The sequence below is a fragment of the Bufo bufo genome, chromosome 4 (assembly GCF_905171765.1).
Source record: "Bufo bufo chromosome 4, aBufBuf1.1, whole genome shotgun sequence".
Classification (NCBI taxonomy): Eukaryota; Metazoa; Chordata; class Amphibia; order Anura; family Bufonidae; genus Bufo; species Bufo bufo.
In genome coordinates, this window is record NC_053392.1 from 634,823,195 (window position 1) to 634,839,558 (window position 16,364).

Consider the following 16,364-nt stretch of genomic DNA (forward strand, 5'->3'; position numbering starts at 1 on the left):
GTGAGGGTTAGAGCTGAATCCAGCCTATGGACTTCACAAGCACAAGTGCCTGAGAGCAGCTTTAGGAGTGCCGGGACACAAATGGACAATTAGTGCACAGAATTCTCCTTATTCACTAGAAGCCTTCCGGGATATAGTGGAATCCTAAAAACCTGATTACTTCAGAAGAGCATCCTGCAAATAATGCAGCAGAAGACGGATGCCTGCCTTGAGGGAGAACGCCCTTATTGGATAGCGCAAGATAAGTAGAAAACCGCATATTTAGTACCAGAGTGCTATAGTCGGGAAGTCTTGCCTGTAAAATGTTAGCCTTAAAGGGGTTGTCCGGTTTCAGAGCTGAACCTGGACATACCTCCATTTTCACCCAGGCAGCCCCCCTGACAGGAGCATCGGAGCAGTTCATGCTAAATCGCACAGGGCAAAGGCATTTTCATGAGTTCCGATGACATACCGGGCTCTCCATGGGGCTGCTAGGAAGCCTGGTGACGTCACTGGAACTGATGGGTAGGCTTTAGCGCCGGCCTAGTCAGTAAAACAGCTAGGGCAGTGCTAAAGCATGCCCATCAGAGGCGGTGACATCACGGAACACACGGCCGGGCGGAAGCTTCTGCCCAGCAGTGTTATTGAAAACAAAACAGCCCGTGCCCTGCACGATCTAGCGCAAGTCAAGGGAGCTAGCATCAGGGGGGCTGCCTGGGTAAAAATAAGGGTATGTCCAGGTTCAGCTCTGTACCCGGACAACCCCTTTGAAGAGAACTCCTCAACTGACAATTGCCTAAGGCTCCATTCACACATCCGCAATTCCATTCCGCATTTTGCAGAACAGAATTGCGGACCCATACATTTCTATGGGGCCGCACGAAGTGTGGCCCCAATCCGGAATTGCGGACCCGCACTTCCGGGTCCGCAATTCCGATCCTGAAAAAAATAGAACATGTCCTATTCTTGTCCGCAATATCCGCTGTCCGTGTTTTGCGGATCCATGGATCCGCAAAACACACACGGATGTGTGAATGGACCCTAAACCTGATAAAATACTACTGAACCCATAGTCATCACCCAAGCCATACAAATGGACTGTATCTGTACTGACTATCTGAAGACAATTGATTCTGTAAATGTTCAACTGTTTGATTACAACTGACTCCTCATCATTTCTACTACTACACTCAACATTTGCACCTTACAGTGCTGGCATCACGAACATAGGGGCCCAGCCACCAAAGCACCTTTAACACCTAATACCATCAAGGGCACCTCAGCTTCCATCTGGCTGGTGTTCCCTGCATTAGAGCATGCCCCGGAGGATTTAGTGCTGTCCTTCCCTCCACTGCACTGCCGGTCCCAGAGAGGCTCTGCTAACCGTGAGCACAAACAACTACTACACCCATCGTCCCACTGTAGCCTCACGTGTTTCCCCTGCGGTCCAGCTTGCTGCATGTCCTTTTCTGTCCCCTCAGCCAGAGAAGTATTATATTCTGTGGGCATAGCTCCACTATACAGTGAGGAAGAGCTACTAGAGGACAGTCAGCAGCTACTGGCCAGCCAAGATGTGGAGGAGACATCCGCCGCATCCTCCACTAGGCGGGCAAGTAGTGATGAGGAGAGTGGCGTGGGAGCTGGTGTTGTGAGCGGTCAGGCTCCTGACCCAGAGACCGTTGAGGAAGATATCACTGACTTGCAGACAGTACTCGATGATGATGAAGCCGATCGCACTTGGGATCCGGGTGACGAAGGGGCTTCATCATCATCGGGAGAAGAGGGTGGCAGCTTGCTGGTAAGGCAGTGGCGAAGCCAGCAAGTCGCTAGCGTGGCCCGGAGTCAGCAGGGTGGCAGCAGTGGGAGGTTGGTAGTTAAACATGCCCGGGGTAGACCACCCGCTTCGCAGGAGCCTACCTGCCCTGGAAGTAGCGTTGCACCGGTTCGCAGAGGCAGCGGCGGTAGCAATCAGTCAGTGCATAGTGTTAGGGGTAAAATAACCTATTTGGCAGTGTGGCAGTTTTTGGTTAAGCCGCCGGAGGTGAACGTTGCCATATGTAGAATATGTGGGCAGAAGGTGAAGTGTGGCCAGGATGCCAATGTTGGCACTAGGGACCTGCGTCAACATATGCAGCATCACCATAAAGTGGCCTGGGAGAACCGTGGCTCCGATGTGGTGGTTAGCCTGCCGCAGCAACCGCTGCATCACCCAGTGGCACGCAGCCGATTTTAGGCAGTCAAGGCTCCACCATCTCAGCAGAAGGGAGCTGTCTGTCCTTCCCATCATCTGCTGGTCCTGATGCTCCTGCTCCTCGCCCTCCTACTCCTCATCGCTCATTCCGTCAGCAATCGTTCACCGAAGCAATTGCCAACAGACAACAGTATGCGTGCACTCATCCAACGGCGCAGAAGCTGAAAATGTGTTCCTGGCCAAATTGATGGTGCTGCAGTCCCTCCCTTTCCAAGTGGTGGACTCTGCACCTTTCAGAGAACTGATGGTTTGTGCCGAGCCGAGGTGGAGAGTCCCAAGCTGTCATTTCCTTGCCAAAAAGGCAGTACCAGCCCTGCACACACATGTGGGTGAATGTGGTTCTTGCACAGCCACACCAACCACTTGGCCAGCTGACGCTGCTTCCGCCTCCACGTTCTCACGCTGTTGGTCCTGCGACAATGTCCGCCTCTGCCTCCTCATCCTCCACCGTGTCCTCGGCCTCCACTGCAGGGACAATTCACAGTGCCCCTCCAGCATACCACATGTGCAAGGCACGGCGGTGTCATGCTGTTCAGGACCTCGTTTGCCTGGGCGAACGGAGTCACACAGGGGAGGAACTGCTGTGTGTCCATCAAGAAATCAAATCCTGGCTTTCTCCTCGACAACCGAAAATCAGAACCATGGTGACCGACAACGGGAAGAACATGATGTCGGAGCTGCGTCAAGGAAGGTTGAGCCATGCGCCCTGCATGGGACACGTGTTCAATCTGGTTGTCAAGCGGTTCCTGAAGTCTTCCACCCATCTGCAAGACATCCTAAAAATGGCCAGAAAACTTTGCATGCACTTCAGCCACTTGTACACTGCAAAGCACACCCTCCTTGAGCTTCAGCGGCAGAACGCATTCCCCAACATAGGCTGATATGCGATGTTTACACCCGGTTGAATTCCACCCTCCATATGTTGGACCGACTGTACGAACAGAGAAAGGCCATGTGGTGAAACCAACCTCGCCACTGGGTTTCGGAGGGGCCTGGCTACCAGCCTCTTGCCTCAGGATTATGGCCCATACTAACTTTAAAGGAGCAGACAGACCGGCCGCACAGCTTAAATCTGTCTTTGCAATTGTATTTTGTTATGTTAGGGTACCCAGATAGCTAATTTTATTGTATTCGTGTATTCTGAGTACCATTCACCTAATGATATGCACTCAGACTTGAGCTATCTGGGGCTATGTTAAATGTCTGTGTTTGCTGTGGGGGTGTGACATTGTGTGTTTGGGTGGTGATTTCTGTCCTGTTGTCCCCCACATGTGTATTGGTGATTTCCCTTTGTCCTGAGAGATAATTGAATTACTCCTCGGGTGTCTCCAGGGCAGAGAGGAGGAAACCATGATGCATCGTGGGGATGTGTTCTGCCTGTTTTATCCTTCATCATGTTGAGGCTGGTGTTTGGGTAACTGATCAACACTGGGGGATTAATATACGCTGGGAGATTTGCTATACTCTCCTGGCTATAACTACTAGCTCTTTTAAGAGCTGTTCCTGCTCTCTGGTTTTAGGAGAGGTTCACCCACTGGAGCTTGGAGCCTTGTCGTAGGTCCAGGGTGGGTAGGAGACGGTGATACCTCAACCAAGCTTCGGCGGTTCGTGGGGTCTGCAGTGCGTACGGTGTCAAGTGGAGTGCTTGGAGTCCTCGGAAAGCACTAGGAGCTTCTATCAACGGAGGTACCCGGTCGGGGTGCTAGGCATTCCGTTACATTTGGTGGCAAGCAGTGGGATGGCGTCCTAGTGTGAGGAGAAGCAGCTCGGAGACACCGTTCGTGGATTTACTAAATTGAGGGCAACGCTAGTATCCGTACAGCGCCCCTGGCTACAACAGGATGGAATCGGCTAGTCTTCGGACAGCGTTCTATGAGGAGGAGGCAGCCGCAGACTACAGGGATGCAGACAGAAAGGAAGTCTGGTATGATGCCCTGGAAAATGCCCAGCGGCGGCGAGGTGAGAGTCTCCCCAGTTATGAGCAGCGGCTACAGAAGCGTGTGGCGATGCGGATGGGTCTCTTGGTAGAGCAGCCCCTGGATGACTGGGTAACAGAGCTCCAGAACCTGGTATGTAAGGAGCTTTGGCTATAGGACGCTTACCAGGCCCTAAGGTGGCATGTCATTCAACATTCCCCCTGGATGGCTAAGCACGACAGACCCGAGGGTGAGGAGTTTGATGGACCAGGGTTACTATGGGATGCCTTGGAGGAGGACATTGATCTTGGCAGCACGGAGGAGTCTAGGTTTTGGGATATCTACGACTACCGGATGGGCATGCATGTTTATGCTGACGGAATGGAGGTGAGCAAAGACATGACCCACCTGGTAACAAGGGAGTGGGAGCTGGAGCAGACCTACCAACACCTGCAGCTCCATTCATCCCCAACCTACTCGACAAGCAGAGCCAGATCTGCCCTCCTGCAACTGGGAAGACTTGCCGGCGCTACCCCCTGCTTCCCTACCAACTCCCAAAGTAGGGAACTTCATCGACTGGTTCTGGGAAGACCTCCCGATGGCAGGTGGAGATGGGACCGAGGTCTCTCCACCGGCCCTACAGAGATGCTGGACGGCCGGTTCAGATCCCCCACCAACCCTGCAGGAATGCCAGGAGGAGGAGGTAAGCGATCCCTCCTCTCCACAGCCGATCTGCAACAAGGTCCTGAGGATAGGATTCCCTGACCACATCCCAGTAGAAGTCGGCCTCTGCCCTCCCCTATCCTCTTCTCCAGAGCCGGACATCCCACAGGCTACCCCAGCGGAAGAGCTGGCATCTGGGCAGAGCGCAGTCGGCCTCTGCCCTCCCCTATCCTCTTCTCCAGAGCCTCTTCTCCAGAGCCGGACATCCCACAGGCTACCCCAGCGGAAGAGCTGGCATCTGGGCAGAGCGCAGTTGGCCTCTGCCCTCCTCTATCCTCTTATCCAGAGCCTGACTCCCCACAGGCTACCCCAGCAGAAGAGCTGGCATCTGGGCAGAGCGCAGTCAGCCTCTGCCCTCCTCTATCCTCTTCTCCAGAGTCGGACATCCCACAGGCTACCCCAGCAGAAGAGCTGGCATCTGGGCAGAGCGCAGTCAGCCTCTGCCCTCCTCTATCCTCTTATCCAGAGCCTGACTCCACCAGCAGAAGAGCTGGCAGCTGGGCAGAGCGCAGTCAGCCTCTGCCCTCCCCTATCCTCTTCTCCAGAGTCGGACATCCCACAGGCTACCCCAGCGGAAGAGCTGGCATTTGGGCAGAGCGCAGTTGGCCTCTGCCCTCCTCTATCCTCTTCTCCAGAGGCTGACTTTCCACAGGTTACCCCAGCGGAAGCGCTGGCATCTGGGCAGAGCGCAGTCGGCCTCTGCCCTCCCCTATCCTCTTCTCCAGAGCTGGACTTCCCACAGGCTACCCCAGCGGAAGAGCTGGCATCGGGGCAGAGCGCAGTCGGCCTCTGCCCACCAAGTACCTACAGCTCCAAGCTAGAGAGCAACAAGGAGTAGCAGATGACCACTCAACAGCTGGGGACATACAGAACAGAGCCAGGCCCCAAAATTCAACAGGTCCAGTATTGGGTTGTGGGTGGACTGCCAGACTAACTCAGATACCGACCGGCATGAGGTCAGGTATCTGGTTACTCCCTGGGGGGGGGGGGAGGGGGAGGGGGAGATGTGTGGCGAAACCAACCTCGCCACTGGGTTTTGGAGAGGCCTGTTTACCAGCCTCTTGGTTCAGGATTATGGCCCATACTAACTTTAAAGGAGCAGACAGACCGGCCGCACAGCTTAAATCTGTCTTTGCAATTGTATTTTATGTTATGTGAGGGTACCCAGATAGCTAATTTTATTGTATTCGTGTATTCTGAGTACCATTCACCTAATGATATGCACTCAGACTTGAGCTATTTGGGAATATGTTAAATGTCTGTATTTGCTGTGGGGGTTGTGACATTGGGTGTTTGGGTGGTGATTTCTGTCCTGTTGTCCCCCACATGTGTATTGGCAATTTCCCTTTGTCCTGAGAGATAATTGAATTACTCCTCGGGTGTCTCCAGGGCAGAGAGGAGGAAACCATGATGCATCGTGGAGATGTGTTGTGCCTGTTTTATCCTTCATCATGTTGAGGCTGGTGTTTGGGTAACTGATCAACACTGGGGGATTGCTATACGCTAGGAGATTTGCTATACTCCCCTGGCTATAACTACTAGCTCTTTTAAGAGCTGTTCCTGCTCTCTGGTTTTAGGAGAGGTTCACCCACTGGAGCCTGGAGCCTTGTCGTAGGTCCAGGGTGGGTAGGAGACGGTGATACCTCAACCAAGCTTCGGCGGTTCGTGGGGTCTGCAGTGCGTACGGTGTCAAGTGGAGTGCTTGGAGTCCTCGGAAAGCACTAGGAGCTTCTATCAACGGAGGTACCCGGTCGGGGTGCTAGGAGATCCGTTACAGGCCATAAATGATTTCTTGATGATCCAAGCAGACAGGAGTACTCCCTTGTGTAACTTCGATGTCAGCCAGTGGCAACTCATGCGTGACACCTGCCGTTTGCTCAGGTGCTTTTAGGAGGCCACGTTATTTATCAGTCGCCAGGAGTACGGGATGAACAACGTCATTCCACTGCTTCATGTACTGGAACAGATGCTGATAAATCTGGCTGGTCAGGGGACTGGAGACGTGGCGCCTACATCTCACGGCCACATGAGCCCTGTGGGGGCTGAACTGGAGGAGAAGGAGGACATTGGAGCACAAGCAATGTGTAGCGAAATGGGTGGTTGTTCTACACAGGTGACAGGAGAGGAGCAGGGGCAGCCAGAGGAGCTACAGGGCGATAAGGAAGATGAGGCAGACACACCGTGGCAGTATGCAGTGGAGATGGAGGAAGGGAGTCCCTCAGAGTCACTTGCACAAATGGCCCACTGCATGCTCACTTGCTTGTGTACTCATGGCCGAATTGTCACCGAATTGTCACCATTCGGCAGAGGGATGACTTCTGGCTCTCGATCTTGTTGGACCCTCGCTATCGGTCCAGAATAGGGCCCTTTTTTTTACACCCGCTGAGAGGGAGGACAAACTGAACTACTATAGAGACATCCTATGTAGTCAGTTGGCCGCTGCCTATCTGCGCCATCGTCCATCCTCTCGCAGGTCTGACAGTGTTCTACACAGGCAGTGTTCTACCCCGCTATACAGGCACAGTGTTCTACCCCGCTATACAGGCACAGTGTTCTACACCGATATACAGGCACAGTGTTCTACCCCGCTATAGAGGCACAGTGTTCTACACCGATATACAGGCAGTGTTCTACCCCGCTATAGAGGCACAGTGTTCTACACCGCTATACAGGCACAGTGTTCTACACCGCTATACAGGCACAGTGTTCTACACCGCTATACAGGCACAGTGTTCTACACCGCTATACAGGCACAGTGTTCTACACCGCTATACAGGCACAGTGTTCTACACCGCTATACAGGCACAGTGTTCTACACCGCTATACAGGCACAGTGTTCTACACCGCTATACAGGCACAGTGTTCTACACCGCTATACAGGCACAGTGTTCTACACCGCTATACAGGCACAGTGTTCTACACCGATATACAGGCACAGTGTTCTACACCGCTATACAGGCACAGTTTTCTACACCGCTATACAGGCACAGTGTTCTACACCGCTATACAGGCACAGTGTTCTACACCGCTATACAGGCACAGTGTTCTACACCGCTATACAGGCACAGTGTTCTACACCGCTATACAGGCACAGTGTTCTACACCGCTATACAGGCTCTCTGCAGCCAGGGAATAGTGATTTACCGCAAATAAATTCAGATCAAACCAAATTTTTTCAAAATAATCGGCAAACATGCTGGATGTGAGGTCTGTGTGTCCTCCAGTAATACATGCTGGATGTGAGGTCTGTGTGTCCTCCAGTAATACATGCTGGATCTGAAGTCTGTGTGTCCTCCAGTAATACATGCTGGATGTGAGGTCCGTGTGTCCCCCCCAGTAATACATGCTGGATGTGAGGTCTGTGTCCCCCCCACTAATACATGCTGGATGTGAGGTCCGTGTGTCCCCCAGTAATACATGCCGGATGTGAGGTCCGTGTGTCCTCCAGTAATACATGCTGGATGTGAGGTCCGTGTGTCCCCCAGTAATACATGCTGGATGTGAGGCCTGTGTGTCCCCCAGTAATACATGCTGGATGTGAGGTCTGTGTGTCCCCCAGTAATACATGCTGGATGTGAGGTCTGTGTCCCCCCCAGTAATACATGCTGGATGTGAGGTCTGTGTCCCCCCCAGTAATACATGCTGGATGTGAGGTCTGTGTCCCCCCCAGTAATACATGCTGGATGTGAGGTCTGTGTCCCCCCCCAGTAATACATGCTGGATGTGAGGTCTGTGTGTCCCCCAGTAATACATGCTGGATGGGAGGTCTGTGTCCCCCCCAGTAATACATGCTGGATGGGAGGTCTGTGTGTCCCCCAGTAATACATGTTGGATGTGAGGTCTGTGTGTGTCCCCAGTAATACATGCTGGATGTGAGGTCTGTGTGTCCCCCAGTAATACATGCTGGATGTGAGGTCTGTGTGTGTCCCCAGTAATACATGCTGGATGTGAGGTCTGTGTCCCCCCCAGTAATACATGCTGGATGTGAGGTCCGTGTCCCCCCCAGTAATACATGCTGGATGTGAGGTCTGTGTCCCCCAGTAATACATGCTGGATGTGAGGTCTGTGTGTCCCCCAGTAATACATGCTGGATGTGAGGTCTGTGTGTCCCCCAGTAATACATGCTGGATGTGAGGTCTGTGTGTCCCCCAGTAATACATGCCGGATGTGAGGTCTGTGTGTCCTCCAGTAATACATGCCGGATGTGAGGTCTGTGTGTCCTCCAGTAATACATGCCGGATGTGAGGTCTGTGTGTCCTCCAGTAATACATGCCGGATGTGAGGTCTGTGTGTCCTCCAGTAATACATGCTGGATGTGAGGTCCGTGTCCCCCCCAGTAATACATGCTGGATGTGAGGTCCGTGTCCCCCCCAGTAATACATGCTGGATGTGAGGTCTGTGTGTCCCCCAGTAATACATGCTGGATGTGAGGTCTGTGTGTCCTCCAGTAATACATGCTGGATGTGAGGTCTGTGTGTCCTCCAGTAATACATGCCGGATGTGAGGTCTGTGTGTCCTCCAGTAATACATGCCGGATGTGAGGTCCGTGTGTCCTCCAGTAATACATGCTGGATGTGAGGTCCGTGTCCCCCCCAGTAATACATGCTGGATGTGAGGTCCGTGTCCCCCCCAGTAATACATGCTGGATGTGAGGTCTGTGTGTCCCCCAGTAATACATGCTGGATGTGAGGTCTGTGTGTCCCCCAGTAATACATGCTGGATGTGAGGTCTGTGTGTCCCCCAGTAATACATGCTGGATGTGAGGTCTGAGTGTCCCCCAGTAATACATGCTGGATGTGAGGTCTGTGTGTCCCCCAGTAATACATGCTGGATGTGAGGTCTGTGTGTCCCCCAGTAATACATGCTGGATGTGAGGTCTGTGTCCCCCCCAGTAATACATGCTGGATGTGAGGTCTGTGTGTCCCCCAGTAATACATGCTGGATGTGAGGTCTGAGTGTCCTCCAGTAATACATGCTGGATGTGAGGTCTGTGTGTCCCCCAGTAATACATGCTGGATCTGAGGTCTGAGTGTCCCCCAGTAATACATGCTGGATGTGAGGTCTGAGTGTCCTCCAGTAATACATGCTGGATGTGAGGTCTGTGTGTCCCCCAGTAATACATGCTGGATGTGAGGTCTGAGTGTCCTCCAGTAATACATGCTGGATGTGAGGTCTGTGTGTCCCCCAGTAATACATGCTGGATCTGAGGTCTGAGTGTACTGGCTTCCTGGCTCCCACTGCCACCTTCTCTCTCAAGTCGTTATTCAACCACTTGTTTAATGTAGGCCACGTGGCTGCTGCAGCCAATGACTGGCTGCAGCGGTGACATCTCCACCTGTTACATGACCCTATGTATAGTTAAGTGTAGACATTAAACACTGTGCAAGCACAGGCCGACCAGCAATGGAAGGAAATTAAAAATGAATATTTAGAACGTTGCCTATTGTCTGAACGTTCATAGATGCGCATTAAAGGGGGTAACATCCTGGGGGTGTACTCAGAAAGGGGTGAATATGATAAAATCAATCAATGATTTAAGCGTAACACGCGGTAATAGGTAATCACTTGTGCAATCAGTTTCGGAGTCATACGGCAGGAGAGCACTGCAGGCACCGGCGCGATGTAGGAGCGTAGACGCTGGTGAATAAATCCCCTCCTTCACTTGACTTCCTGGAGTCCTGTGCCCTGCAGAATGAATCCCCTGGAGGCTCGGCAGGCCACACTTTCCAAGGCCCCATCATATACTATATACATACTTATATACTACAACCTTATCTGAAGCTGAAAAATCTCTGCACAAGATCGTCCTGGCTGCAATAGGAGTAGAAGACCTCTCAGACGAGGGTGTCCTGTGCCGGAATTACGCTCTGTGTGAGAGCCAGATTTCCCGTTATGGACACTGCTGGTTTTGAAGGATTGCACGGCTTTATATTGGTTTATAATGGTGTGCGTCTCTGCATGACCTGTATCTACAGAATTATACTGACATAATGCTGCGCGTCTCTGCATGACCTGTATCTACTGAATTATACTGACATAATGCTGTGCGTCTCTGCATGACCTGTATCTACAGAATTATACTGACATAATGCTGCGCGTCTCTGCATGACCTGTATCTACTGAATTATACTGACATAATGCTGCGCGTCTCTGCATGACCTGTATCTACTGAATTATACTGACATAATGCTGCGCGTCTCTGCATGACCTGTATCTACAGAATTATACTGACATAATGCTGCGCGTCTCTGCATGACCTGTATCTACAGAATTATACTGACATAATGCTGCGTGTCTCTGCATGACCTGTATCTACAGAATTATACTGACATAATGCTGTGCGTCTCTGCATGACCTGTATCTACAGAATTATACTGACATAATGCTATGTGTCTCTGCATGACCTGTATCTACTGAATTATACTGACATAATGCTGTGCGTCTCTGCATGACCTGTATCTACAGAATTATACTGACATAATGCTGCGTGTCTCTGCATGACCTGTATCTACAGAATTATACTGACATAATGCTGCGTGTCTCTGCATGACCTGTATCTACAGAATTATACTGACAATGTTATATCGAAGACACACAGCATTATGTCAGTATAATTCTGTAGATACAGGTCATGCAGAGACACGCAGCATTATGTCAGTATAATTCTGTAGATACAGGTCATGCAGAGACACGCAGCATTATGTCAGTATAATTCTGTAGATACAGGTCATGCAGAGACACACAGCATTGTAAATTAGTACAATAGCGTGCGCCCCTGTGAAACGTGTCCAAAACGGTAAATAATGCTGACACACGGAGCGTGATCTCTGCACAGGACACGCTCATCTGAAAGAGGTCTCTGTTCTTTGTCATAGTCAGTGCATGCTCCTCACTGTCATTGGTCCATTCCTTGACCTCATAACTGATGCTCCTCACTCTCAGTGGTCCTTTCCCTGACCTTATATAGAAGAAATCCCAGCAGTCGTGTCTTGATAATTAGTTATGATGTTTTATCACAGACCTGTTGATGAAGGCATGCTTGCCGAAACGCGTCCTGGGTGTAGGAGACATTGATTTGATGCAATAAAACATCATAACTAATTATCAAGACACGACTGCTGGGATTTCTTCTATATAACAAGCGGAGATTGCTTCTATCCCGTGAGTGCTGGCTGATCCATTCCCTTTCCCTGACCTTGGCAGCATGCACCTTACTCTCATTGGTCAATTCCTTGAATTTGTCAGCATGTTCCTCACTCTCATTGGTCCATTCCTTGACCTGGTCAGCGTGTTCCTCACTCTCATTGGTCCATTACTTGACCTGGTCAGCGTGTTCCTCACTCTCATTGGTCCCTTCCTTGATCTTGTCAGCACATGCTCCTCACTCTCATTGGTCCATTCCTTGACCTGGTCAGCGTGTTCCTCACTCTCATTGGTCCATTTCTTGACCTCTTCAGCGCATGGTGCTTGCTGTCACAGGTCCATTTCCTGATTTCGTCAGCAAGTTTCTCATGCTCACTGAGTCCACGAATGCTCCTCCCTCTTCATTGGTCCATTCCTTGACCTTGTCAGCACATGCTGCTTGCTCGCACATGAACCATTTCTTGACCTCGTCAGCGCATGCTCCTCACTATCATTGGTCCATTCATTGACCTTGTCAGATAGTTCCTCACTCTCATTGGTCCATTCCTTGACCTCTTCAGTACATGCTGCTTGCTCTCACAGGTCCATTTCTTGATTTCACCAGCACATGTTTCTCACTCTCATTGGTCCATTCCTTGACCTAGTCAACACATGCTGCTCGGTCTCACAGGTCCATTTCTTGATTTTTTCAGCACATGCTCCCCCCTCTTATTAGTCCATTCCTTGACCTCATCAGCACATGCTCCTCCTTCTCATTGGTCCATTCCTTGACCTTGTCAGCATATGCTCCTCACTCTAATTGGTCCATTCCTTGACCTTGTCAGCATGTTCTCATTGGTCCATTCCTTGACCTCGTCAGCACATGCTCCCCCCTCTCATTGGTCCATTCCTTGACCTCATCAGCACATGCTCCTCCTTCTCATTGGTCCATTCCTTGACCTTGTCAGCATGTTCTCATTGGTCCATTCCTTGACCTTGTCAGCACATGCTCCTCACTCTAATTGGTCCATTCCTTGACCTCATCAGCACATGCTCCTCCTTCTCATTGGTCCATTCCTTGACCTTGTCAGCATGTTCTCATTGGTCCATTCCTTGACCTTGTCAGCATGTTCTCATTGGTCCATTCCTTGACCTCATCAGCACATGCTCCTCATTCTAATTGGTCTATTCCCTGACTTTGTCAGCATGTTTTCATTGGTCCCTTCCTTGACCTTGTCAGCACATGCTCCCCCCTCTCATTGGTCCATTCCTTGACCTCGTCAGCACATGCTCAACCCTCTCATTGGTCCATTCCTTGACCTCATCAGCACATGCTCCTCCTTCTCATTGGTCCATTCCTTGAGCTCATCAGCCCCTGCTTCTCTCTCTTATTAGTGAATAACATTTTATTTCCCAGCACTCTTGGTGCTCGGTCCCTGTGCTGTGTGCTCACCTCTGCAGTGACAGGCAGTAGGTGCATTTCTCCCCACACTTAGTCCATTCACACTCTCATGCAGCTCTCAGATGTAACCAAATCTGATGAGGCCTGTCTGAGTGTCTACTCACCGAGAGCGGTTCAGTGATCTGTGTAATAAGCACCGTGAACATCAGCTCTCAATGTGTGACTATACACAACGCATGTACTGTAGGTGTACTTTTAACGGACATGTACTACCCGCCTCATCTTAGTCACATGACTTCTTATTGTAATAAATTATTTGCATAATTTAATATTTTTTCCCTTAGAGGCAATGAACCAATACCACCTCCCCCTCCTCTTCAATCCATGCGGCCTACAATCCACCAACCCAGATCAGGCTCAGCCCCACATCCTGGGAGACAAGAGCATCGCCTTTGAGAGAGGAGGTGGCTGAAATCCTGGGACAGTCTTAGGCAGATCAATTGTGGAATGCTCAGGATTTCTACATCTGTCCAGCTGTGGCCTTTCGGTTTCCCACTTGAGGAGGTCTGAGCAGAGTCTTTACCTTGAAGAAATACATGACCCCCATGTAGGACACATAAAACATCTCAAGGTTCCGAACTATTAAAAGAAAGCTTTAGGAATGCAGAATTCTAATGAATATCTTACATGCATGGCCAAGGAGGGAGGGTAACCACCCTGGGTCCCTACGTGCTGTCCTGTGTGAATGACACTGTAAGTATAAAAAGTGGGGGAACAGAATAAATGGACCTTTACAACTCGTCTCATCAGTGTTCGGATGAGGCTGTGGCTTCTCTTGGAAAGAGGATGGTGTCATGGGAGGGTGGAGCCCTCTTTTCTCATGTCCAGGGTGGCAGGATGGTTATAGTCCTGACCAAAAGGGGTCAGAGGGTTTCACTGCTGCTACTCAAATATTCCTCTGCTCTCTTATGAGACTCCAGTGCTCTGATAGTATAAATATCCTGTGGAAGTTCTGATTTCTTGCTAAGAAGCATCTGCTCTTGAGAAGATGTCCGTGGCACCTGAAGAAGAACAGAAAGTCACCAGGTGATCACTGTAATACAGGGGCTACATTATTTCTGGACTACTCATAGAAGGGCAATGCTGTGGCTGACATACAGGGTGAATAGGGATCTATGTATGCATTCAGCGTCAGGAGGTTTCTCAGCCAATACACCAAACTAAACTCAAACATAATGTGACCGACAGGCTGAAGTCAGATGTCTATGGACTGTACCTAGTTATACAGCAATCTCCACAAACATCTGATGCCAACCTTAACTACTGTTTGTCATGTAGGAGGTTCTAGAACTGAGGAGGACACTTATGTCTAAGTCACAGAAAAGACCCCTAGACAGTAGAACACAACTCAACAGAGTCATGCTGAAAATCTACTGGATACAAAACTTCAAAAAGGATAAAGAAAGGAGAGATGCTATGTACAAATATGGAGGCAACCAACTACAACCATCAGCAGTGAGGGCCCTGGGCCCAGGCACCATCAGTCAACAAACTACAACCATCAGCAGACAGCACCAGCCTGGGACCAGTCACGGTCAGTCAATCAACACCAGCCTAGGACCAGTCACTGCCAGTCACTCAACTACAACCATCTCCAGTCAGCACCAGCCAGGGACCAATCACCGTCACTCAACTACAACCATCTCCAGTCAGCACCAGCCTGGGACCAATCACCGTCAATCAATACAACCATCACCAGTCAGCACCAGCCAGGGACCAGTCACCATTAATCAACTACAACCATCACCAGTCAGCACCAGCCTGGGACCAATCACCGCCAATCAACTACAACCATCTCCAGTCAGCACCAGCTTGGGACCAGTCACTGCCAGTCACTCAACTACAACCATCTCCAGTCAGCACCAGCCTGGGACCAATCACCGTCAATCAACTACAACCATCACCAGTCAGCACCAGCCTGGGACCAGTCACCATTAATCAACTACAACCATCTCCAGTCAGCACCAGCCTGGGACCAGTCACCATTAATCAACTACAACCATCACCAGTCAGCACCAGCCTGGGACCAATCACCATTAATCTACTACAACCATCACCAGTCAGCACCAGCCTGGGACCAATCACCGTCAATCAACTACAACCATCTCCAGTCAGCACCAGCCTGGGACCAATCACCATTAATCAACTACAACCATCACCAGTCAGCACCAGCCTGGGACCAATCACAGTCACTCAACTACAACCATCTCCAGTCAGCACCAGACTGAGACCAGTCACCATTAATCAACTACAACCATCTCCAGTCAGCACCAGCCTGGGACCAATCACCGTCAATCAACTACAACCATCTCCAGTCAGCACCAGCCTGGGACCAATCACAGTCACTCAACTACAACCATCACCAGTCAGCACCAGCCTGGGACCAATCACCGTCAATCAACTACAACCATCTCCAGTCAGCACCAGCCTGGGACCAATCACAGTCACTCAACTACAACCATCACAAGTCAGCACCAGCCTGGGACCAATCACCGTCAATCAACTACAACCATCTCCAGTCAGCACCAGCCTGGGACCAGTCACCGTCAATCAACTACAACCATCTCCAGTCAGCACCAGCCTGGGACCAATCACCGTCACTCAACTACAACCATCTCCAGTCAGCACCAGCCTGGGACCAATCACAGTCACTCAACTACAACCATCACCAGTCAGCACCAGCCTGGGACCAGTCACCGTCAATCCACTACAACCATCTCCAGTCAGCACCAGCCTGGGACCAATCACAGTCACTCAACTACAACCATCACCAGTCAGCACCAGCCTGGGACTAATCACTATCAATCAACTACAACCATCTCCAGTCAGCACCAGCCTGGGACCAATCACAGTCACTCAACTACAACCATCACCAGTCAGCACCAGCCTGGGACTAATCACTATCAATCCA

General features: G+C 50.8%; 1 protein-coding gene across 2 annotated transcripts in view; it reads right to left on the minus strand.

Annotated features, from left to right (window-relative positions):
- Positions 1–13,698: 13,698 nt before the first annotated feature.
- The window catches only part of PPP2R5D (protein phosphatase 2 regulatory subunit B'delta), a 41,196-nt gene continuing 38,530 nt past the window's right edge, over positions 13,699–16,364 (minus strand). For both annotated transcript variants that reach the window (XM_040430916.1, XM_040430917.1), the window contains exon 4: positions 13,699–14,454. In XM_040430916.1, coding sequence (XP_040286850.1) covers positions 14,317–14,454 — 138 coding nt within the window. In that variant the 3' untranslated portion in view covers positions 13,699–14,316. The remainder of the gene's footprint in view (positions 14,455–16,364) is intronic.